Raw genomic sequence first — 23,551 nt, 5'->3', positions numbered from 1 at the left:
TCCTCTGAAAAGCCTCCAAGAGTAAAACCAATTTGCTAATTTACAGATTTTCTTTAAAGCCGTTTTATTTTATATTTCTTTAATAGTGATACGCCCTGGCATATATCAATTTGTTTTGGATTATACATACACATAGCATAGGTTTTAATTTCATTTCCCTTAATTTGCTCCGCATTGGTTCTGCCCTCTGCTCTTCGATCTCTCATTTGAAACGGTTGCCAGGCAATCATCTCTTACATACATTGATATATAGCCGATGTACATATTTAAATAGATTTTGAAATGTATTGTACCATATACGCATATATAAGTTGAGTTTCTTGCTCGCTAACTCGCTTAGCTAAAACATAGCTCTGTATTTTTTGGTGTGTGCAATTCTTTGTTGGTAAATTCAAACTGGGCCAAAAAAGGTTATTACATAGGTATCATATAATATGCTCGTTAATGGTTATTGTAATTACAATTCTCTAATATGTTACAATTCGAAATTAATTCAATAGTTTAACAAATGTTTACATTTTGCTACAATTAACTCAAAACCCAAAACGCCGACTCAGTTCCGAAACGATTCCCAAGGGAATGCGAACCATCCGATCCAGCAACGATCGCTTAACGTTCCGTGTCCATGTGCGGACACCAACGAAAGCAATTCCTTCAACAACTTGGGGAGCTTCGGGGCTTGTGATCCGCGCACAAGTGAAGCTCCAATTGATCCATTAACCTGGCCTAAGCTCGTGCTCCAACCGAAGGCAAAATGCAAATAAAATTTGTAATTCCTTACGCAAGCAAAGCATAATTTCGGTTTCATTTTTGGTTGGGAAATGTACAGGTGGCCGTTGCGTACTAATTTAAGAGTCCTTATCAAAACTACAATTGGTTGTTCCGTAACTTGTTGCTTGAAGCTTTAGCAGGTGGTTCCGAGTGGGAGCATTATAGAAGCGAAACTGTCTGTTCTTTATAGGGGGTGTCTGTGGGGGAGAAGCCTTAAAAGCTGTCAACAGTTGACAATGTGAGGCGGCTGTTGATTGGCAGCGCCGATTTCATGTTTCGTAACTCTGGTGTGTAAAATAGCTCATTCGCGTATAGTTCTGGTTGCTTGTATATATTATAGATCTAACAATAATCGTTACCTTTATAGAGATTTCGCAATTCTGCTGAGCTTATACCTCACGACTCCTATATCCTATATACTGTACGGTCTTTCTTCAACACACACATATTTTTGGTATCATAATTTCCTTCGGCGGTTGCCTGCTCGTTTTAAGTTAAACAATACAAGATACAAGTACATGAAAATTTGTGTATAAACAGCAAATATATAGGGTTTTATACATTAATTCATTATATATAGTTCCTCCTTTATATATATGTCTGTATTTTGCTTTAGTTTGCTCCTTTAAAATGCATATACGTGTGTGTTTGTTTGCATTGAAAGCTTTACATAATTGTCGCATACTTGAGAAAATAATACATACTCTAACTGATCAACATAATATCACGTGGGAACTCAAACTAAACGATCCATTAACTAATACCAAATATTTATACAATCGAATCAAACGAAAGCTATTTACAAAATTGTCCAAAAACTTAACCGAAACGGATTCTAAGAAGTAGGCTACCGTATCTACTTGGAGCTGCTAACGCCTACTCTTTTTTGGGGCCGTGGCCAACTAATCACAAAATACATAATAATCGATAAACTGGTTGTTGAACTACTTAATAATTACGTACGCTTTGCATTTGGTTTATCTCAACTCGTAATCTGTGATTTACTCATTCGATTTCGATTTGCCTCCTCAGCTTTGCCCTAGCAACAATCATCTAATTCCTACAACTTTCGATGGAATCCTCCAAGCTATTTCAATCAGTTGCCAGCTGCTGCCCCAGTCAATGGTTGAGATCTCCTCCTGACCAGTCGTCGGGCGATGTTCAGGCGCTGCAGCCAGCCATAGCCTGCGTCTCAGTAAACCAAAACGGACTCCATCGTGATCGTATCTCATTTGCTCGCACTGTTGGCATTCGCCGCATTGGTGGCCTGGATCTGGGAGGCCGTCTGGCTGGCCGGCTCCAAAGTTCGCCGCGCCAAACGGGATCTGTGAGGGAGATTACATTATAAATATTTTTAAAATATTCAAAAAGAATCGGGGATTTCACAAACTTGATCTGGCCAGCCAACAAGGGATTTATGGCATACAGCCAGTCGTGCACTTCTTTGTCGCCAAGGGTCTGAAGCAGGTAGCCACGATGTTTGGTTACCACACTGTTGAGCAAAGTAATATATATTTAGTATTTAATTTAAATATATTTCGGAGTTTCGAAAAAGAACCCTAGTCTATTTTTTAGATACGTAAAATATATTACACAATATATCAAATGTAGAAGTACAATGAATTCACCTAAGAAAACGACAATAATTGATTCATTGCATACTTTTAGACACCTACAATTTATTTTAATAGTGATTTAAAGCCCATACTTATTTGTATATCATCCCCTTCGGTCAATAGCTTAAAGATATAAAAAGTCTCTCCCAAAAATTTTCAAATATGTGTTTTCTTTGTAAGAAAGACAAACCTGAAAGTGTTGGGTATCTTGACCATGGCCGCCTGGTCCTCGCTGCACTCCACGTGGGCAGTGGCCAGATTGAGGACAGCCCGTTCCACGGGATCCTTCTCCGAGCGGTAGATAAACACATAAGGGCGACGGACAATCTGGTTAAAATAAATTTAAACATTTTGAATTCACCCTTTGAAATATATCGACTATTGAAAGCCTACCACCCAGCGCTTCTTCCAGCCGGAACCCCCATGCTCCAGGACGTTCAACAGACCCTTGCGAGCCACCACAGGACTCACGCGAATCTCCTCCAGCTCCGGCACGTAGAGACGAAGGGGCAGAGCCGGCTGGGTAGCCGGAGCAGGTGCCTCCCAGCCGTTGGGGGCATCAGCCCGATCCGGTGAACATAACCTAGTTCAAGGAAATGAAAGTTCATTAACCAAAGTTTCTTCCTAAAGTTGGTTTAGGTTTTAGGTTCTTTGGATAGAAAAGAAAATTACCTGCGTCGAATTACAAATTTGTTGTTTCTAATTGTGTAAAGAAAACCAAAAGGAAAACAAATAAATAAAATATTGAAAGTTTTGTTTTTGAGTATCTCGAGTTACATAGGAAAATGGGTGGTGGGTGTGGGGGGGGTTTTTGTTAGTTTTTGCACTGCGATGATCGAATGGAGGGCAATTACAGGGAAACAGCTGGCAGAAATAGCAATAATGGGTTAAAAACAAATGGAAGTGATTTCCTATAGCTTCAGTTGCGTTTGGCTTATAGGATGGTTTGGATCAAGTCTCTTTCTTGGCTGGTACTACCAGTTTTATTTATAAATTCGGCTATGTCAACTGGCTTTGCAGAGGAAACGGTACTGAACCATTATGAAGACCCGGATCCGGGTCGGGAGAAGTACATTTGGAATCCGTTTCCGGGCTTCTGCGGCGAGAATGCCACCCAGGCCAGATGTGCAGGAGTGTGCCCCGAAACCTGCGCCTTCAAATCGCTCAAGTGTCCCAAATATTGCGGAGTGAATTGCATTTGCAAACCTGACTATGTCTTCGATGAAATACTACAGCTGTGCATCTTAAAATCTGACTGTCCTCAGGATATCAAACAAGAAGTTGTGGAAATCCATCGTGTTTTTCAGTAAATCCCTAAGAAATTAAGGTTTTTAATCTAATATCATAAAACTTACTGGAGATTTACTGGGCTGGGTTTATTAAAACCAATTTTAAATTGAACTTTTTTTTAAGACTTTAAGTTATGGAATGTAGTCTATTTATTTTAGAGTTTTAAAAGCAACTAAGGTATCTTCTGAAAGTGGCTAAGTGACCCAAGCGAATCAGAATTTCACAGCGTTATTATGTGGAACCATGATTTATAAAACCTTAGTTTTACTCTTTTCAATAATGTCATGTCCCAAGCTTTGCTTGGTTCTTTTATCAATCGGATGTCTCCTCCAGAAAAATTTACTAAGAGCAGAAACCACCGAGACCGAGATAACCTGGCCGGATGACGTCACCGAGGCCACCTTAGAAACTGAGATGACCTGGCCGAAAGAGCTACCAGTAACCGTAACGAAAGAGGTCACTTATAGAACCGCTCGAACCTTGGATCCCCTGGATGCCTTAAGAGACAGCGAAGAGTTCGTGGAAAAACCGCCTAAAAAGCATTTGGAGAATTTCGACAGCCTTGAAGAAGAGTACCGCGTTGTCCATCCAATAGAAGAGGCGAAAGCACTCAAGCGGAAAGCGCTTCCAGAGGACAAGTATATCAAGCAGCCCTTCTACTTCGGCTGCTGTCACAACTCCACGAATGTGGGATGTGCGGGGGTTTGTCCGGAGACCTGCGAATACCGCTCCAGGTACTGTGTACCGCTTTGCGGACCTCCATGCCGCTGTAAGCGCGGCTTTGTCTACAACATTCAGCGAAAGGCTTGCACCCTGCGCTCCGACTGCCCCAAGTGGATTGTCCAGAGCAAGAACGGCATTTACAGGGTGTTTTTGTGAAGGATGTGGGATTAGTATGGTGAACTGATGTAGGCTGTGATGTGCTGTGGTGTCGTGCCAATTTCGTTTGTTCTAATAAACCAAGAAAGCCAGATGGGTGCAAGCTAACTAAGATGGGTGGTGCTTGTGAGGGGCAGGTCCGAGTGGCACGGCGACTACTTACTCCATGGAATTGCTGGAGATGCAGCTGACGGTCATGTCGGCACATCCCTCATCGCTGGGCGAAACATCCGATTGGGTCTGCGTATCACTGGCCTCGCTCTTGGTAAAGCGTCCTTAAAAAAATGCAGCGATTAGCAACTGGATGGCCTGGAAAACTCCGTTGCCCACTCACCCTGCACCAACTTCAAGCACTTGAGCATCAGGTCCTGCTCCCTTTGGTTGTACTCCCGCTCTGGAATGATTTGCTGCGGGTCCTTGACCGGCGTCTGCGGCGATTGTGGAATGACCATGTGTACGGGTGAGGTGGCTGCCCGGGCGGCCAGATTGCACACATCCTTCTCGGTTTTGGTGGTTGGATTCGGGTTGGTGTCCATGCCCAGGCGTTCACGCAACAGCAGAAGATGCCGCATGCGTCCAACCTCCTCCAGCCGGGTGAGTTTCTCCAGCTCCCACTGGTGGTCGAAGATCAGCGAGTCACCCCTTGGCCGCCAGCCGTGGAGGTTCTCCTCCCCGCGCACATAAGTGGAGCTGGTGTCCAACACTCGTCGCTGACGCCTCTGCACACCTGTAAGGACACCACGTTAGCGAGTGAGTGGGGATCAGCTCCAGGGATTCGACAAGCGAGTGCAAGCGGACTGAGTACGAGTACAACTACAATGAGAATTGCTACCTGGACTACCTGCTTCGGATGCTCTGCGCAGTGCCAGCTCGTAGACTCCGGTGAGGCGATTGGCCTCCGGATTGCGGTACTGTCCCGAGAACAGGTGCTTCAGGGAGCGCGGTCCGGTGCGAGCGTCGCGTCCATAGATGACCATGCTCAGATCTTTGGTAATAATGGCCGGGCGGGCGCAGTTCTCCAGCTAGGATGGGAAAATAAATTAGTATTATATAAAATATAAATAATATGGTACACAAAAGTACCTCCAAGTAGGCGCTCAGTGTGATGTAAATTGTCTCACCGCCCTGGGAGACGCGGTTGAGCAGCGCCGAGTTGTGCAGACTGGAGTCCCAGGCAGCCTCGAACCGGTAGAAAGATCGATCGTCTCCGGGCACCTCCAAAACTTCGCCGGGGAACAGACCCAAGGACAGGACGCAGGCGTCTTCGTCCTGCTCATCGGAGGACTCGGGAGTATTGCGTATGCGTCCCACCACCAGCTCGTTGATGTCCTTCCACTTGACCTCCGCTGTGGGCTCATGGACGATGGTGATTCGAATGCGCCGCTGGATGCCCTGGTGCAAGAGGAACAGGCCGCGGCAGGGAAGATCATCGCTGTGCTCCACCACCTGTGGGGTAATACAACCTGGGATTAGTTTCTCAGTAACTTGAATGGGTAAACAGGCATACTGACCGATGGCACATACTCTCCGTTGGGAGCCAACTCACAAATCTCGAACCAAACCAAAACATCGTGTTTGGCCAGAACCGTGGACGTGGGTGCACAGGGCAGTGGTCCAAACTTGGGACTGCGCACCGGCTGGCTAATCGGAATGCTCGGTGGCAACATGCGACGTGGCGGTGGCCGGGAAACGAACTCCTGCTTGGCATCCTTGTGCAATGGGTGCGTCTGGTAGTGGCCAAAGATCTTGAACATTATGGGCTGAGTCTTCAAGTACTCAATAAAGGATTTGGTCACGGGTACAGTAATCTGTAGGGAGGACCCGGTTAGATATGTGCATATTTAAAGACGCGGTATACCTACATTCTGCACATGGTAGAAGCCCAGGGGAGCACCCGATGCGGAATTCTTGACCGGTTCAGTGGAGAAGGCCTCCTCATGACGATGCAAGAAGCTAAAGGTAATCTTTTATAAACCTCTCAACTAGAGACTATTTCCAAAAGATTACTTACTTGAACTGACAGAAGATATCGGCGTATTCAGCGCCAATGCCAGTGGCCTGCAAAACGGTGACCCGGAAGGTGAACTCCTTGCCCACCTGCAGGTGCTCGCCCGGCTCTTCGGCATTCTCATGACACTCAGAAGCGGAGTTGGAGTCAATGCCGCGACCAGAGTCCACGTCCTCAAGTTCTGCTGCACAGCATAAATATATTTCACTACTGATAGACAATGGAAATGTGTGAGAACTTACCCTCCAGCTTGCTGTCCAAGCCACCATTGTCAATGTAACGCTGAACATCGTCCTTTTCGTTGAGAGCCCGGTACTTGGGCTTGGCATCATCCTCATTAAAGACCAAGCGAGCCGACTGTTTGACACCATTGTTGAAGTCAATGGACTCCTCATCCAGCACAGGCTGCACGGCAATCCTTAGGTAGCCACGCACATCTCCCCGCTCATTGACAATGGCCACTTTGTGGACCAATGGCACCGGATAGAGCAGGTTGCTCAGGTAGATGAAGGAGCGACCCACCATGCGGAACCAGGGGAACCGATCGTAGAAGGGATCCCCGCCAGTGAGGCTCTCCACATTGTAGTCCGGCGAGGTGGGACTCATCTCGGCCTCATTGTGGTACATCTCTCGCATCAGCTCCAAGCGTTGTCTAAAAAACACAGCGGGGAAGTTATAAACAGAAAGTCAAGCATTGATTTTTGTTAGATATATATTAGTATAATATTGCATAGGTAGAAGAGTGCGGGTAGAGCGTCAGAGCAGGCTTAAACCCGCCCCAGATCGGAAGCCAAATATGGAAAGCCATGCAACTACAACTAAGGATAGTTTCTACACGTCTATATACAAATGAAACCTGCGGTCAAAGCACACCTAGACGGTATCAGATTGGCCAATGTTAGGCGGCCCCGTTCGCTTTCGACTGGTGGCTCCACTGGGAGCAGCTGCGGATGCTGGCCGGGATGCGGATCATGGCTGGGCGGTGCGATCCATCCGCCTAACGCCTCCATGCCGGACGTATCGAACAGCATGGACGATGGCGGGCTCTCGACATTGTATATCTGTCGCATCAGCTCGAGGCGATAGCTTGTTTGTGTACGAAAATGATTTGGGTGGGATTGGGATCGGGGTTTTGGGATTTGTTGTCAGTGTCGGGGCAATGGGAATCGTAGTAAAAGAACCGAAAAAGCAGAAATCAACATTGGTTCAAAAATCCTAACAAGCTGTCGGGGCTTTGGCGAATGATGGCGATGAGACTGGAGGCGTAAATGGTGGCGGCGTGATCTTCGCTTCGTTAACATCCAAAGTTACAAATGAACCAACAAATTCTAGAGCACTTGATAGAAACTAGAATCCATGAACTACAACCACCATGCACGTATTTATAAAAGAATAATCAACTCAAATCGTAAGCCAGCTTTTAATTTCAAATTCCAACCAAAGTGCAGAGAAGAATGAATGTGAGGAGAGAGCAGGTTTTCGAATGGAGCATAGGATAGGATGTACTTACCGGAGCTTCTCCAGGGACCAGTGGTGAGTGGCTCCGTTCTTGGTGTCGGTGACCTCGACGGCCACCAAAGTCTTGGACACTGGAGGTGCTCCGAACTCATCGTCCTGATGCGAAGGAGCCACACTGGAGGCCAACTCAGGTGGCAGAGGGGAGTACAAGGTGTCGGTAAGAAGAGTAAATTGGAATTGTACCTGAAATAGGAGGGGTTAGGTATATACAATATTCTTAAAATTAAATGTTCCACACAAATCACTATGGATTCGAAAAGGTGTCGAAAAGTATGCAACAGTAAATTGTAAACTCAAAAGTTAAATTAATTTATGATTCAAGAGAAGACTTTTATGTGCTGCATACTTTATGAGAACCATATTTACAAAATTACCTTTTTCTTCAACTCAACGGAAATAGCATTAGCTTCCTTAAGGAATATGGCATTGCCCCAAAGGTCATCTCGCAAAGAGGTGAATTGATGGTAGCGCCACTTGCGAAAAGCCCAGGCGGCCAAACCAGCCTCTCGAGCTGTCCAGCACGACTCGTACATGGGATTGGCTAGGGATTATAAATGTAATATATTAAAACCAATAATATAATCATTTGAATTCTTCCACTTACTGTAGACATCCTCCTCCTGGTGGAAATCCTCTGGGGAGTAGCTGCTGTACATCGACATGGTCATCGACTGCTCCTCCACTTGCTTCTGCAAGGCATCGATCCGAGCTTCGTAGGTTTTGCGCTGCTCCTCGAACTGCTGATCGGCCTGGAGTTTCTCCCGCTTGTACTGCTCCTCCAGGTTGTCCAACCGCTTCTTCATTTCGGCCTTGAGATCAATGCCCTGCTTCTCGAGCAATTCACACTGGGCAAAGTTCCAGTCCACCTGCTGGGTATCCGTCTTCTCCACCTCGTTCTCCGCCTCATTCTCGGTCTCGATCTTCTCACGCAGCTCGCGAGCCTGTTCCGGATTGGTGAAACGGAACACATGGTTCTTGCCCAGGATCACACGGGAGCCGGTCTTTAGAACCTCCGGTTCAACCAGCTTGCGTCCATTTACATAGATAATGGCATCCTTGTGCGGCAGCAGGGTCACCGTGCTGTTGCGATTCTCAAAAGTGCAGTGCTCCTTGAGGATGTGCGATCCTGAGAGCTGAATGTCCTGCGGAACATTTGCTTCGTGGGTTCCCAGCCGCGTTAGTCCCTCCTTGATGTAGTAGAGCAGACACTCGGAGAGGTTGGGATCCTCATTGAGGTTGACCAGATGAGGGGTCTTCTTGGGTGAGAAGACGCCTACGGTGATGCCGTCTTCCTTGACGGCCACGCCCATCTCGGCGAAGACCGCCTCTCGCTGCACACGTATCTCCTCGGTGCGCTTCAGTTTCTCCTCCCAGGTCTCGTTGAGTTCTGTGAAATTGCAGATTTTAAGATTTATTACAATGTATGGATTGTGTTGGATGTAGTTAGCCCCACCTGCAATGAGTTTCTCGCTGGCCTGCAGCTGATCCACTGCCATCTCCGTGGTGGATCCATTGCGATTGCGTGTCTTAGTGGGCGACGACTTGATCACCGTGGACTTGTTCATCTCATCCTCTGCAAATATAGAAGAGGCATTAGGTCATAGAACCCATGACCATTTTGGGGATCACAAGCGCAGTGATAAGCGTGCTAAGAATATAAAGGTATGATATTCATAAAAAATACATATATATTGAGTATAAATGTTCATAACATTTTGTATACGAAACGAAGCAAATGCCAATGGTTGATGGTTACTGGGGGACTATTGCATAACTCTGGCATGTCCACTCTCTAGCCTTGAAGCAGTGCGGACTGCGGGGAGTTGGTGCCTGTCTTTCATTTTTGGACTTCGGCAACTCAAATAAAGTACTGAAAATCATTTGTTGTAGTCTCCTCGGTGTATTGTAGGGCAACATAAGGAGGACTCGATTGTGATTATCATATGGGTTATATAAGGTTATATTCGTCCTAAAGCGATTGGTTTAGAAGCTTTCACGATACAGCACAATACAGACGCACACACAGAGAGAAATTTAAGAGTATTGGCAGTGGTTAAACTACAATATCAGTGCGTTTCAAAACTATATATCCATATTAATTGAAGGTAGAAAGGAACTTCTAAAATCATATCCCTTTAAGCAAAGGCAATTAATTCGAGATAAGGTGATATATTAAATATCCAAAAAAAGGTAGGGCTTGAATGGATATTCTGGATATCATTTAAACTCGCCTTAAGCTCTGAAACGCACTGTACGTTTTTGAATATTTTTAGAGTAACATTTGTTGCATGTGAAGCCTTTGTTTTTGATTAGCGCTGAATTTCTGTGGGCTTTACTTACTATTCGCATCGCGCTTCTCACACACCACTTTGCCATCGGGTCCTAAACGAAATAGGTTTGGGTTTGGTTTCGGTTTTTTCTTTTCTAGCATAACTAGACTAGGACTATAACTACCTTAGGCAGGGTTTTCTTGTTTTGTTTTTTTAAGTGTAGCGAGTAAATTTTAAAGTGTGGCTGGGTTTAATGTTCTCTATTTTAGTTGAAGGTACTTGAACAGAATATAGTTGGTCTAGGCCATTCCAAGACTTACCTTCCTGCACCTCGATGCCCTCGGCTTTGAGTAGATCCCGCAGCTTCTGGATTTCCTCTTTAAGTTCGCGAATAAGCTTGGCATTGGCATCTTCATTGACCACAGCCTTGCAAACAATTTGCTTAGCGCGATCAGCATAGCTTTAGAAAATTATTGAAACATTAGTTTTGTTTTTAATATCATAAGTACGGATGTCGTACCGCAATGTACTGAGAGTTTCGTCATAGTTAATATCTGCTGGTGAGATAGCTGCAATCATAGCTGTCTTGGAGTTACCTCCCAAGTTTTCGCGTAGTAGCCAGGTCAAGGCCGAATCACGATAGGGAATAAAGTCTGCCTTCTTGGTGTTCTTTTTCTTGGAAGCCTTACGTAATAAATAAATAAATTAGTGACCATACAGGGTATAGAAAAAGGATTATAAACTTACAGACTATTATTTAGCAAGGCAGCAGAAAAAGACAGTTTATTTATTAGCATGTTATACTTTGTAGTTAATTATTATTAAAAAAATAATAATTTTTTAAAACTTACCACCTCCGCCAGGGCTGAGATAACTTTGCCCAAAGTGGTCAACGATTTGTTGATGTTGGCTCCCTCCTTCAAGCGGGTTCCCTTGGCTCCGGTGGAATCAGCGCGTTCCGAACCAGCCAAATCCACCAAGCTGATCTTGGAGACCTTCTCTGTGGTCAAATTGGTCATGGTATCATAGCGACGTTGGGTGAAGAAGATGGTGAAGACGGCATGGGAGCGGGAACTGGTTTCGTTCATGTTGGTGGCTGCCACAGTTCTATACAATAAATAAGATTCAATTAATTGATGGATAAACTGCATTATGTGCTCAAAATAAAACCCACCGAGCCTTGTTGCCTTCGTCAATGAGATCGTGAATGTCCTGGTAGTCAGTGACCGCCAATTTCGACAGATCCTCCACATAGGGACCCAGTAGGGGATGCTCCCTGACTCGCAGATTGCCCTTGTTCTTGGGATTCAACAGATCCCTGACTCGCTCGCAATAGATTTCCATATATGAGACCTCAACCTATATGAATATTCAAATTAGAAACCAAAAAGTTTCAGTATGTTGCTTTAGCTCACCGAATACTTGAGGTCATCGGTCTCCGTGTCCTGAATGCGAGTGAATAGGTCCTTGCATATCATGGGTATTATGCCCTCCTGCTGCTCCTCCTGCCTGCCCATCATGGTATATGACTTGCCAGCTCCAGTCTGGCCATAGGCAAAGATGCAGACGTTATAGCCATCGAAGGAGTGCTGCAGCATCTCCTCGCCAATGTCCTTGTAGACCATCGATTGTGTGGAGAAGTCGGCATCGTGGTGCTGTTATGCAAATAAATATTTTAGCACATCGTTTTTTTTTGCATTTAAATGAAACCTACATCATGTGACCAGTAGGAGTAATCAAAGTTGAAGCGCTTTACCGAGTCGCTTGTGTTGGGCGGCACCTTTGGATTGGTGATGGCTGTCAAGTCATAATGTTCAAGTTTAATTAAGGAATCACTCTGAGTTTTAAGGAGACTCTTACCCGTTGTGGCCCCAGCCATCTCGATGATGCATTTCGACTCCCTGGCTATTTCGCGCGAGTTGAAGGGGCGCACTCGAACCGCCACCTTAACCGACGACATCTTGTCCTGCCTCTCAGTGGGTGTCCTGGTTTCCGGTTAACTGGAGTGGAAGTAAGGGAAAGGGAATACTTTGTAGTCATTGGAGTCATTCGAGTGGTCTGCAAATTGGCTCGAGACTTCCACTGGCACCACAGACATTTTATAATTGCCCCAACTTTATGGCTATGTACTCGTACTGCCACGATTTGCTCTTGTGGTAGTTCCAAGCTGTGAGTCATGCCCCCGGGAACTCGCCAGGGAAATTTGAATTGAAGCCAGGGGTGGGACTGGGGATTGCCTTTTTCCTATTGGGCTTAGTCTCGAACATAGAGAAGTGTAAGTATTCTCTAATAAACTTTAAAGCCCTTTCACACTAGAAACACTTCTTAATATATATTATATCATTTAAAAAAGCTTATTAAAGGGAGTATATCATATTATTAACTATCTTAAAGCCTTCAAAAATTCCCAGACATCTAAATCAAAAATATTATAAATGTGATACCAACATTTTTACATGCATAGATTTATTTAACTCCATGTGTAGTAATTATTTGACTTTTCTAAACTCTGATTGTATGCAAATAGTTTTGTATAATACGCAACCCTCTTGACTTACACAGACGCATTCTCACTCACACACTCGCAGCAATGGGAAAAATTCCACAATCCACAATGCTTCCAATAAAACGCAGACGAGTGTCGGCCACTACTCGAATGAGTCATCGGGCAAATACAAAAGGCAGGATAAAGAAAAACACTCACACCCCAAAAGTAATGGGGATGACTTTAAGAATGATTTTTGATGGTACAACTATTATAGAATAACAAAATTTAAACAGATGAAATTACCTTGAGTTTATTCCAAACAAATGCTGGCTTATAGGGCGACTATATCCTCAAAGTTCATTATAGCACTAATGGGAAGTAGTCTTTATTACACTTTTTGGATAGCACTTTCTTGGGGTTTTTTGTTAGTTAAAGTTCTTTGGAATTGTAATATTTATATTGTTTTTAATAGATACACACTCAATATTTTATTTATTTATTCACCGGTGGTTATTTCACTTGACCAACTATGAAATTCTTTAGCTCGCGCACACTAGAGTCCTGAAATATGGGGAGACCAAGTTTAGAAACGATTCCAATGAATTCCCGGCCAATGCGCAGCTGTGAGAATTTCTCTCTTTCTCCCATCCTTTCTCTCTCTTTGTTTACCTGACCAAAATACTTTTGTTTATGTTTTTTTTTGTTCCTTCAACTTGTTTTTTGACGAAACTGTCAAAGCAAATGTGCAACAGCCTGCAGTAAGAAGTCTACACAGGAAGAATTGCGCAGAATCGCCAAGCAGGAGAATTGTGGAGAGAAGGCAGAGAAAGCTGAGAGAAAGAGAGGTTAGAGCGAAAGTGAGAAATGCAAAATATTTGTGTAATGTATTTATTTTATTTTTTATGACATGCAGACTGACGCGCAAAACGAAATGGAGAACAATGAACAAATCGAATGGGGCTATATCCTCAACCAGGACGTCCTCCTCCTCTTCCTGCTGTCCCGAACTCGGTTTACCTGGCTAGGCTCTTGAAAATTTATTCGTCACTCCGTCAACCCTCATTTGCACTTGAGGAGCGCACCAAACACTCGAGGTCCTTCGCGCTACCTCGCTTTTACTGGCTTCTGCGTCATTTAGTGGACTTTTTATGGCTTCCTGCGGGGCAACGCGGCGGGCACTTAATGCCATATGCAAAACCCCCAGCCACACTCACTCGCGCACACCAGCACATTCCGGGGGCCATATCCTTCGCTGGATTCTTCTTGACCTTTATTAATAAATTTTCAAGTTGCCTTTGCCATGGACACCGAGCCTGGAAATCTCTACACTCTACACACTATCCACACTTTTCTGGAGGCCACTGTATACTAGATGATGGGGAGGGAAAAGAGCGATTCGAACTTATGTAAAACAAATTAATGGGCTATGTTCTTCGAGAATTTTGAAATGTTTGGTCGAGCGAATTGATGAAATTTTGCAAATATATTTTGAAGCATTTACCAATTGATTTTCTGTATCGTTTTATGTCTTTTTTCGTTGCTTTTTTCATATATAACTTATAGAACTCATAATATTTTCTGTTTCAAGAACATCTGTGGTTGCTGCTGATAGTCCATGGGCTGTTGCTGCTGCTGCATTTCTTGGTCTGGCTGCTCTTCTTGTGTGTAATTGAATACTAGTATGAAGCTATCCAGCATGGATCGCTTCGAGGTGGTGGCAAATATGATGGACAGCACCAGAATTGTGGTTAACAATAGGGCGAAAAACAATAGGTAACCAAAAGCGCACATTCGCGTTGCTTTTTCTTGACTCAATCAAAGGATTCTCGATTGTATATATAGGCTGCCATATATATGTGTATATGTAGGGGTCTGGCTTTCTGTATAACAGCGAAAATTTTGCACTCCTATTTTGTTGGGGGACAAATATTCAATAGAGATTTCGCCTGCCACGCTTTAGAATATTTTCCTTTGGAATTTGTTAGTTGAATTACTTGGGGCTGCGCTTTTGTAATATTTTTGGGCCACTTTTCGTTCGGGGAAAACTCTTGGGGTTTTCTGCACAAAATCGATGGCCAGCCAGCGGAGGGCCTTAGGAAGTGAATTCGCGCACGACTCGAGACCAGAACGAACTGCACCCGTTAAGGGTAGACGACACAGTGAGCTCTGGGAAAGTTCCGAGGATTCGACCAGCCCTCCACGAAGACGCATGCGTCGAACTCTGGGGGAGAAGAAAACTGGAAGGGCAGGGGCCGTGTGGAGTGTATGTGTGTGGGCCGTGAGGTGTATATGGGTATGCGAAAAATTTCATAAAGTTCATCTACAAAAATCAGGGGCTGGGGGCCCGCGACAAACAGAACGCCCGCCTGTCAGCCGTTGGCACAAAGAATTTCATTATTAGCGCAAGGTGGCCACTTTTGCAGGCAGCCACTGTGCCACACCAGCACCCCCGATTCCCCAATGTTTGATCTTATTATGAGCCATTTTACTATCGCTGCCGGCACAGTGGCTATAGCGACGGCCGTAGCCACCAGCTGATGACGTAAAATGGATTCTTTCTATTGATTTCCCATCGCAGCGAGACGCAGGACAAGCTTTGGCTTTTTATGTTACTCGGTGGGTCTCATTTGTATACTATACTTCTCCGGCGTAATTACATTGACATTGAAATCTGACGCCGACGCTGGCAGGACTGGGAAAAGTCGCAAGATGGAGCTTTCTTGGAGAAGATGAGTCTACGTTTGCAGGACCTTTTATTTTTTCATCGAATTGGATCGAAATGTACTTTAAACCAGGTTGTACCGACTAACAGCTTAAGTTGGTTTAGTTCTTTAGTTGTTATATGAAAATACCAAGTTTTAATATCACTAGAGCCAAAAAGCAAACTAGAATTAACTCAGACTTCAACTTCCCAAAGCTTAACTAAAAGAAGAAAGGAAATTAACTTCAGCAAGCCGAAGTTTGTATACCCTTGCAGTTATAAAAAATAATCAGTAATTTTATAAAATTGAATTCGAAATTCTTAAAAATATAAAAATGTATATTCCCAATATTATAAGATAATATGTCAAAAAGCCCCAAAGCTATAATTCATATTATCATATATATATTCATATTATGTCCCATCAATTATCCGATCGTTCCTATGACGATTTTAATAAAATTTAATTCGGAATTCAGAACTATTTAAAAAGGTTATTTTCAAGCTTATAAGGTTATATGTTAAAAAACACCAAAGATATATATTTTTTTAATTTTTTCCCCGATAGTTCCTATGGGAACTATAAGATATAGTTGTCCGATCCGGCTGGTTCCGACTTATATACTACATGCAATAGAAAGAAGACTTTTGGGAAAGTTTCAGCTCGATAGCTTTAAAACTGAGAGAGTAGTTTGCGTAGAAACGGACGGACAGACGGACGGACAGGCGGACATGGCTAGATCGACTTGTCTTGTGACGCTGATCAAGAATATATATACTTTATGGGATCGGAAACGTCTCCTTCACTGCGTTGCAAACTTCTGACTTGAATTATTGTACCTTCTGCAAGGGTATAAAAATGTCGGACATAATTTAGGGACTATGGTCGAAAGTATTATAATGTTCGAATAAAATCATATAGTGTTAACTTAAATCCAAGTAATCCCAGCCGTAGTGTCACTTTTTATGAATTCAATGCAAAAATTCTGGTCTACACACAAAATACACTACAATGGCAGACAACTTCAAGGGTATCCCCAACGCAATGGACACGGAGTTCGACAACTTTTGGAATAAGGTTAGCTGCTTTGCGGCCGCAAACTTTCCCTTCGAGGAGCGGTGCGAGTTCGTCAGAAACGCCGTCGACTGCAATACGAGTACGAATGTGGTGCCTTACATGACTCTCCTGGCCTGCGAGCTGAAGTGCGTTAATAAATTCCAGGAAATGATCTTTATAAGCTTGTTCATGATGCTGGGCTTCCAGATTCTGATTTTACTGATCTACACGATCAATGATTAGTAAGTTGCCTGCAAAGTTCGATCTTGACTATTCAAATCGTTGTTCTATAGAACTAAGACATGCTAGATACATTTTTCTAGTCCTGCCTCCTTCAAAAATAAATAATGTTTAGAAAGTTGGAATATAGTAAATAAGAAACTTAAAAGAACGCTACATTTGACATGAGCGCCACCTAGTGGAAAGTAGAACCACTGACCTTTTATCATAGTTACTTATAATTTTTAACATTAAAGTATGAATGGTAGGATTTTTTAGATACATAGGTTTGCTCTGAAACTAGATCTTTTAAGACGTGGGTGTCGAACACTAATTGGCCTTGGGCCCTCGTCTGAAAGTTCCTTGCGATGCGTAGGAATCTCTAGAATCCGCATGCCTATTTAAAGCCTTGTACCGGACAGTCGATCGCTTAATAATCATATTTGATAACTTCAATTCGGCGTTTACAGCTATACTCCTGCTCTCAAGGCCGTTTCGCGGTTACTTCACATGAACGAGCACTTGGCGGGAGTCACCCTGATGGCGTTTGGGAACAGTTCCGCCGACCTCTTCTCAAACCTGGCCAGTGTTAAGAGACATGTGCCAGTGCTCGCCAACAGCTTGTCCTCAGCCCTGTTTGTGACCATGATTTCCGGGGGCCTAATTTGCTTTATGACGCCCTTCAAGATGAACGCTTACGAAACCGTCCGAGACATTTTATTTCTTATTCTTGGGACCTTTTTGATGGATTACTTTACGTCTTCAAGTGGAGTTGTAAAGAACGAGTGGCATTTTTCACGTAAGTGTTTATCTTATATACTCAATGAGTTCTTCAAGTTAATTTTTGCTTATAATTTAGTCGTGGCCTTGGTCTACGTCTCCTACATTATTATTAATGTTGCAGATGTTTATTTACTGCGGAGGACATTAAAATGTAAGTATTCTTAGAGAGCGACTACTTTTTAATGTTAATAAATAATGTAAACCTATATTAATTTTCCAAGCAACGGAGATCAAAATTCAAAGCCTAATGGGAAAAGAACAAACGCCGAAAACCCTAGAAAAAATTCGAAAACTAGAAGAAAAGTACGATTACTATTCACAAGATGGGCAAGTGGAGATTTATGAGCGAAACAGCAAAGTCTCGCAGCAAGACAAAATAAGGTACACCACACTGCGAATGGTCCGAGATTCTCGTGTCAGCGTTAACCGGGGCTTAACCAGATTTAAGAGGCACGACATCACCCAGCCGAAGAACAGGGGGCTCTTCAGGGATTTCGTCCTGGCACTGAGGCCCTTTAAGTGTGTAGCCTGGCGGAAGGCCGACATGCTGGAGCGGACGCTACTGTTGATCAGGACCCCGGCCGTGATCCTCTGCACCCTCTACATTCCGCTGGTGGACTATGAGCTGGACAAACATGGCTGGAACAAGCTACTAAACTGCCTTCATGTGATACTAAATCCTGCCCTGTCCATAGCAGTCTTCATGTGTGAGTGGGTTACTTCTTAAGATAGCAAAGTTGTTGATCATATAAGTGAAATTCGGTATAAGATCTATTAACATGTCACTTATTGTTCCCTTTAGCTTTCTTTTCTTTTCTAACTTAAGATAAATTTTAAAGATTGAAAATCTAAGAAATATCATTCCTTTATCTCAACTTTTGCATTATTCAATGGTACAAATTATATATAATACATTTACAATAATTATGTCAAATTGATCCTTACAATATTTTATGCTCAAGAGAAGTAACATGAAGATACATGAAGATAATAATACTAACATATTTCTTCTCTATACCTCAGCTGTTCTAAATACTAAAGGAAACACTTTGTGGTACATTGCCCTGCAGCAGCAAATGGTCTATGGGGCGTATTCCCTTGTTCTTACCGTGCCATTTGCCATTTTCATTCTCGTTAAATCTCGGACAGATGTGCCGCCTTCATATCACTGGGTGAGACGAGATATAAGCCAAATGTTTAATTTAGAACTGACTTCCCACTTCAGTTATTTACGCTGATGAATCTGACTGGATCTATGTTCATAATCTTCATTTGCGCCACGGAAATCGATAAGGTACTGGAAGTGATTGGAAATATAATGTCCATAGATGACGACTTCATGGGCGCTACGGTAAAGGCTTTTACTGGGAATCTGAGCAGTATTTTTGCCAACACCGCTGTGGCCGCTCACGGCTATCCGAAAATGGCTTTTGCATCCGCCATTGGAGGATCTTTTTTCAGTAAGTTTTTTAAATGTTTTAAAGTGGCGTAAAAAATCTAACGATCTTTCAGCTATTGTTGTAACTGGAAACACTGTGATTTACGTAAGAAGTCTGGTCGGTCACGACGTTAATACTCGTAACCAGATGGAAGAGTATGGTTTTTCGGCTTTCTTATTCCTAAATATCGGTCTGTTCACCATTCTGCTGTGGTCCACAACGCTGGGATTTTTTGCACGCCGCTCCATGGGATTGTATTCGATTGCCCTGTACAGCATCTATCTAACTTTCGCCATTTTGGTGCATGAGAAAGTAATTCATTCGTTCGCTGACGCCCCTCAGATTTCAGCTGCATTTGGAGATATTTAGAAGCTAAACTATCAGAACTTCATCTGTGAAAATATTACATTTCTACATTAAATTTATACTTTTATACCACGTTTAGAAAATAAAATAGACTTCCAAAAAATGTTTATTAGTTTTATTTGGTCCTAAAAGGTAGAAGTTTATGAGTTTTTGAAGCGCACCTTGCCGGGACTTACTGCACGAATTGCGATTACTGCGCAGAATTTTCTGGGGAGTGTGTGAAAAATGAGGGGGAGGAAAAGCACACACAGACTGAAACGAAACCAAATAATACCGAGCGTGTGTGGCTGAAGGAAGTCTGAGGAGTGGGAAAAGCGGTCGTTGACGTTCATTGTTGGCTGCGCAATTCCTTTTTTCACTGCCAGCTTTAAGGGATTTTCCACCAGCGAATGTCAATGACAGTTCATGAGCCAAAACACTTGAATTTTCCGCTGCATCATGCCCAGCAGCGAGTTCGCTGACTCTTTTCGGCCAGGACCAAGCAATTAAAAAGTAACACTTCAGAGGACAACACTGCGTATGAGTCAAAATGTTGCTTGGCTGCAGGCACCAGCCTCGAAATTAAATTTAAATTCAATTTTCAGGTCCGCAGCTTAAGTGACATTTATGGTCGCAGAGGAAGAGGCGAGAGCTCTCAGAATGGCAGACACGTGTATATAAAACCCCGCGTAATTCCCCCATTTTTTGTGTGCCTCTGAAAGCCCCCAGGACACTTAAAGCTCAAATGGACGAGTGTTTGTGTGCGCCCCATCTAGTCTAGAACATAAACGATAAATGCGATTTGGTTATTTAAGTCATTGCTAGGAAAGCGTGGGCAAAATAGGAAAAATATGGTGGAAAACACAAGAGAAAGGGGTGCAGAAAGCCTGCCCCACGCAAAAAGCACAAACACAGTCGCAGCACACCAGCACCCAGGCGAAGAGAAATGGCGGATGACTCATCCGAGGGAAGTGCCTGCGAGTGTGAGTGTGGGACCTGGCCACAGTCGCGTCCCCGCGAAGTGGGCATGCCAAAGAGCAGAGGGCAAGGAACAGGACATAAGGAAGGAAGGAAGGAAGGACGAGCGAGCCCCATGGTGAATCATCTTTCAAGAGCCAAACATTCCTGCCTTCCACTCCGCCAGGCCCTGCTTTTCCACCCACCACCGCACATTTTTTTCGGTTCTCATAATTTCAAGGTTTGTTTACTCGGTGATTCTTCTACTACAGAGAGGGAAATCAATGATATATATGGTTTTGGAAAGCTATGTAAATTAAACAGCCAGGTAGGGATTATTTTTTAAGTAAATGAATAAAATAAAATTATTAATAAAAATAATTCTTCAAAATTTTTGGATTTTGTGACAATTCTATAGCAAGTGTCAAAAATAAAACCCATAATCCTAATTTATAATAAAATATAAATTTAATGAAATACTAGTCTAATTTGGAAAATAATTTAAAATATTTTAAGGCTTTCCTTGAAGAAAACATTTAAAGAATAAAATCTAAAAAATACCATATACTAAATAAAAGTCATCCAACTTTGTATACATTTTTCCACTCTGTAGCTTTTTATTTAGCCACGCAGAACAGCCCCAACGTTGGCGTGTAATGTTGTAACTTTCGGTGCCTAGCTGTCGCTCCATATATATGGGATATAATTTGCAGATGCCCAGGACACGTTGATTAGCAAGTGATTTCCATTGCGGCCCTTTTTGTTGCCTACTTTTTTGGGGGACTGACCACACGTGACGGAGTAGACCGCAATGGGCGATGGCCACGCCCCGAAAACGGGGCAACTGCATTGGGGAGCACTTAAAAGTGCAGCCCGCAGGTAATATAAATCATTTTGGACAACCACAAGCTTTGGGTCCTTTCCCCGGCTAACACAATTAATAATAAACAAGGGGAAAATTGTCAGAGCAGGAAGCCATTTCGCGACCAGGTGAGTTTCCCCGCCATCTTTCCATTTTCCTTTTTAATGCTGCTCGGAGAAAATTGATGTTTATTGCTTGGTCCCCCATCGGGCACTCTTTCTGCTATGGTTCCAGCTCGTTTTACTCTTTCTTTTTTGTATAAGTATTTTACTTTATTTATTCATGACACTTTGGAAGCCACTTTATGGTGCGGTTCGTAAGCTGCGGTCTTGAAAGGCATTGGATGGGTCAGCCTTTGTTGTGGCGCACCAGCTTAAAGCTGGCAAAACCACATCTTCCCGAGGGGTCGAGACTGCGAGACTTGCCTCAGATTCACCCTATTATTAGAACAGCAAACAACAATCACAAGCGAACAAGCTGCCTAATCCCGACACAATCCAGTCCGCACTTAATCTCTCAATCAAGCTGGTCACTATAATCACACCCCAGTGTCTGTGGACATGACGCACCCTTCTACACAGAGAAAATATCGTTGTACATTCATGAAAATTATGTGGAAGTCGGGCCTATTAAGATTTCAGTGGTTAAAGTGCATGTACTCAAGAGTACGTCACTCTAGACATAGGATTAATATTAAGTTTTAAATCACAGGATATGTGCCATAGGTATTATAATTCTTAATCTCCAATATATATATACTATGTCTATAAAGTTTAAGCACCCATTATTAAAATAATGTTAGTAAACCCCTTTAGGGGTTAGTCATCCCTATATCTAAGGTTCTGCTAGCCAGTTAAAAGAATTATACAATTTTCATGGATAGGTAACTTATGCATTTAAAAACTTAAATTGTTTTTAAAAAAAAGTATTATTTTTGGAATTGAATTCATAGATAATATATTAATGAGAATAGTCTTGATACACGGTTTATGGTTTTGGAATAAAGACTACCTAAAAAATTTTGATCATCTATAAAGTTTTTATAAGGTTTTTAGTTTATCTTCCTGTACTATTCAAAACTATACGAAATAGGTAGTAAACTAGACGTCAAATTTTTAAAATTTAATTTTAAAATGAAGTATCAGTTAGATCCTGATATAATTAAGATTATACATGATTGAGCTTTTATAAAAAACCCCTACATATATAAGACTTAAGCAGTAGATCAACGATTGTCTTTCGCCAAGTATACAGTCGAGTAGTGCGAAAAAAGAGGGAAACTAGAGGGCAGGTACGTGGCCCACGCACGATAGACATCCTGGTCATCCTCCCACTCAAATTTGACACTTGAATGGGGATGCACCGACTGACTGGGTCGCAACGAGGTGAAGGCTGCCCCTTCAGACGCCCCCGCTCAAAGGTCAGAGGTTGTCCGTCGGCAAACATTTGATTTGGCTGAATACACCCAGCTCCCCTGGCAACTCGAGTTCCATTCCTGACGTCAATTGGCTAGGCGATAACACCCAGAGGCGTAGGTCGCAGCGCATAAATACGTCTGCTCTGGAGGTACTATATCTATGTGGAGCCCTCCGGATGACAGGTTGCACCATATGCTCGGGGAACTTCGCAAGCAAGAGTCGATAGGTTTTATTTTTAGAGCGTCAGGGGGTGGGGCGGACAGCTGCTGAAGGACCAAGTGAAGGATCTGCAACAGGACGAAAGTCGGAAACGGTCCCCAAGGAGATGCGTGCGCACTTCTGGGGCAACTGGCTGTGGAATATTGATTTTTCACACAATTTCCCGAATACAGTCAAGTGGAGTTTTTCCCCAGCCATGAGGAAAATTCATTTTGATGCAATTTTATAGTATATCTTTAGGTAGGCCCAGCTTCTGATGACTGCTACTCACTTTCTGAAAGGTAAACTCCCTTTGATTGCTACTTCGCGTCCAGAGTTTTCCTGGCACAGGCCACAGTCACAGCTATTTACTCAGTTAATATTGCACTCGAGTGGGCTTATTTACCACCGATTTTATCAGTCACCGCGCCCAGGAAATTAGGTGATCTTCTTTGTTTCGTTTTCAAAACTTCTGGCGAATTTCGAGCACGGCCATTACGCGAACAGGCAACAAACGACTCTGCCAGCGGCTGGCCATTTGTGCCACCATTCGGAAAAGCGTGCTGGAAAATGGTTTGCAGCTGCGCGCACGCAAGCTCGGGAAAACTCAGGGGGAAAACTCTATTTTCCGCCCCCAATTCCGCGGCAGGCAACTTTTGTTTTTGTTTGCGCACAGCTGATCAGCTAGAGATGGCACTGCTGGCGGCAGTGTTGGAAAACGTTCAATTTAAC

General features: G+C 43.3%; 5 protein-coding genes and 1 long non-coding RNA gene across 13 annotated transcripts; 4 read left to right on the top strand and 2 right to left on the bottom strand.

Moving 5' to 3' along the window:
* Positions 1–39: 39 nt before the first annotated feature.
* On the bottom strand, positions 40–23,485 carry LOC108036374 (kinesin-like protein unc-104). 6 transcript variants are annotated; one of them, XM_050888266.1, is made up of 26 exons: positions 23,112–23,485; positions 12,213–12,352; positions 12,067–12,149; positions 11,768–12,007; positions 11,527–11,711; positions 11,204–11,459; positions 10,873–11,036; positions 10,673–10,812; positions 10,423–10,464; positions 9,536–9,655; positions 8,687–9,469; positions 8,457–8,623; positions 8,075–8,265; positions 6,807–7,216; positions 6,568–6,748; positions 6,419–6,509; positions 6,068–6,364; positions 5,640–6,002; positions 5,389–5,578; positions 4,891–5,283; positions 4,720–4,831; positions 3,060–3,086; positions 2,781–2,970; positions 2,578–2,714; positions 2,162–2,263; positions 40–2,096 (listed from the first exon to the last, which is right to left on the bottom strand). In XM_050888266.1, the coding sequence occupies exons 2-26, from the start codon at positions 12,310–12,312 to the stop codon at positions 2,000–2,002; spliced, it is 5,061 nt and encodes a 1,686-aa protein (XP_050744223.1). In that variant the 5' UTR covers positions 12,313–12,352; positions 23,112–23,485; the 3' UTR covers positions 40–1,999. The 6 variants fall into 6 exon arrangements, with proteins under 6 accessions (XP_050744223.1, XP_043948424.1, XP_043948426.1 ...); XM_044092489.2 differs by lacking the exon at positions 23,112–23,485 and adding an exon at positions 13,144–13,290 and having other exon boundaries at positions 6,568–6,745; XM_044092491.2 differs by lacking the exon at positions 23,112–23,485 and adding an exon at positions 13,144–13,290 and having other exon boundaries at positions 5,398–5,578; positions 6,568–6,745.
* LOC108036378 (uncharacterized) lies at positions 3,300–3,788 on the top strand. The gene has a single exon (XM_017112479.3). The coding sequence runs from the start codon at positions 3,329–3,331 to the stop codon at positions 3,695–3,697; it is 369 nt and encodes a 122-aa protein (XP_016967968.1). The 5' UTR covers positions 3,300–3,328; the 3' UTR covers positions 3,698–3,788.
* On the top strand, positions 3,896–4,664 carry LOC108036377 (uncharacterized). Its single transcript, XM_017112478.3, has one exon. It carries the CDS (start codon positions 3,921–3,923, stop codon positions 4,554–4,556), a length of 636 nt encoding a protein of 211 aa, XP_016967967.1. The 5' UTR covers positions 3,896–3,920; the 3' UTR covers positions 4,557–4,664.
* Positions 13,265–14,828, bottom strand: LOC108036379 (uncharacterized). 2 transcript variants are annotated; one of them, XM_017112480.3, is made up of 2 exons: positions 14,342–14,828; positions 13,265–13,401 (listed from the first exon to the last, which is right to left on the bottom strand). In XM_017112480.3, the coding sequence occupies exon 1, from the start codon at positions 14,629–14,631 to the stop codon at positions 14,407–14,409; it is 225 nt and encodes a 74-aa protein (XP_016967969.1). In that variant the 5' UTR covers positions 14,632–14,828; the 3' UTR covers positions 13,265–13,401; positions 14,342–14,406. The 2 variants fall into 2 exon arrangements, with proteins under 2 accessions (XP_016967969.1, XP_043948432.1); XM_044092497.2 differs by lacking the exon at positions 13,265–13,401 and adding an exon at positions 13,595–13,670.
* On the top strand, positions 13,547–14,152 carry LOC127011076 (uncharacterized). The gene is made up of 2 exons (XR_007764129.1): positions 13,547–13,685; positions 13,754–14,152. It is a non-coding gene; the product is annotated as an uncharacterized LOC127011076 (long non-coding RNA).
* LOC108036376 (mitochondrial sodium/calcium exchanger protein) lies at positions 16,477–19,474 on the top strand. 2 transcript variants are annotated; one of them, XM_017112475.3, is made up of 7 exons: positions 16,477–16,840; positions 17,288–17,616; positions 17,677–17,751; positions 17,822–18,307; positions 18,624–18,772; positions 18,826–19,060; positions 19,113–19,474. In XM_017112475.3, exons 1-7 carry the CDS (start codon positions 16,554–16,556, stop codon positions 19,406–19,408), a joined length of 1,857 nt encoding a protein of 618 aa, XP_016967964.1. In that variant the 5' UTR covers positions 16,477–16,553; the 3' UTR covers positions 19,409–19,474. The 2 variants fall into 2 exon arrangements, with proteins under 2 accessions (XP_016967964.1, XP_016967965.1); XM_017112476.3 differs by having other exon boundaries at positions 16,492–16,619.
* Positions 23,486–23,551: the final 66 nt, after the last annotated feature.

Source organism: Drosophila biarmipes, chromosome 2R (genome assembly GCF_025231255.1).
Source record: "Drosophila biarmipes strain raj3 chromosome 2R, RU_DBia_V1.1, whole genome shotgun sequence".
Classification (NCBI taxonomy): domain Eukaryota; kingdom Metazoa; phylum Arthropoda; class Insecta; order Diptera; family Drosophilidae; genus Drosophila; species Drosophila biarmipes.
This window is presented reverse-complemented; position numbering and strand designations above follow the sequence as displayed.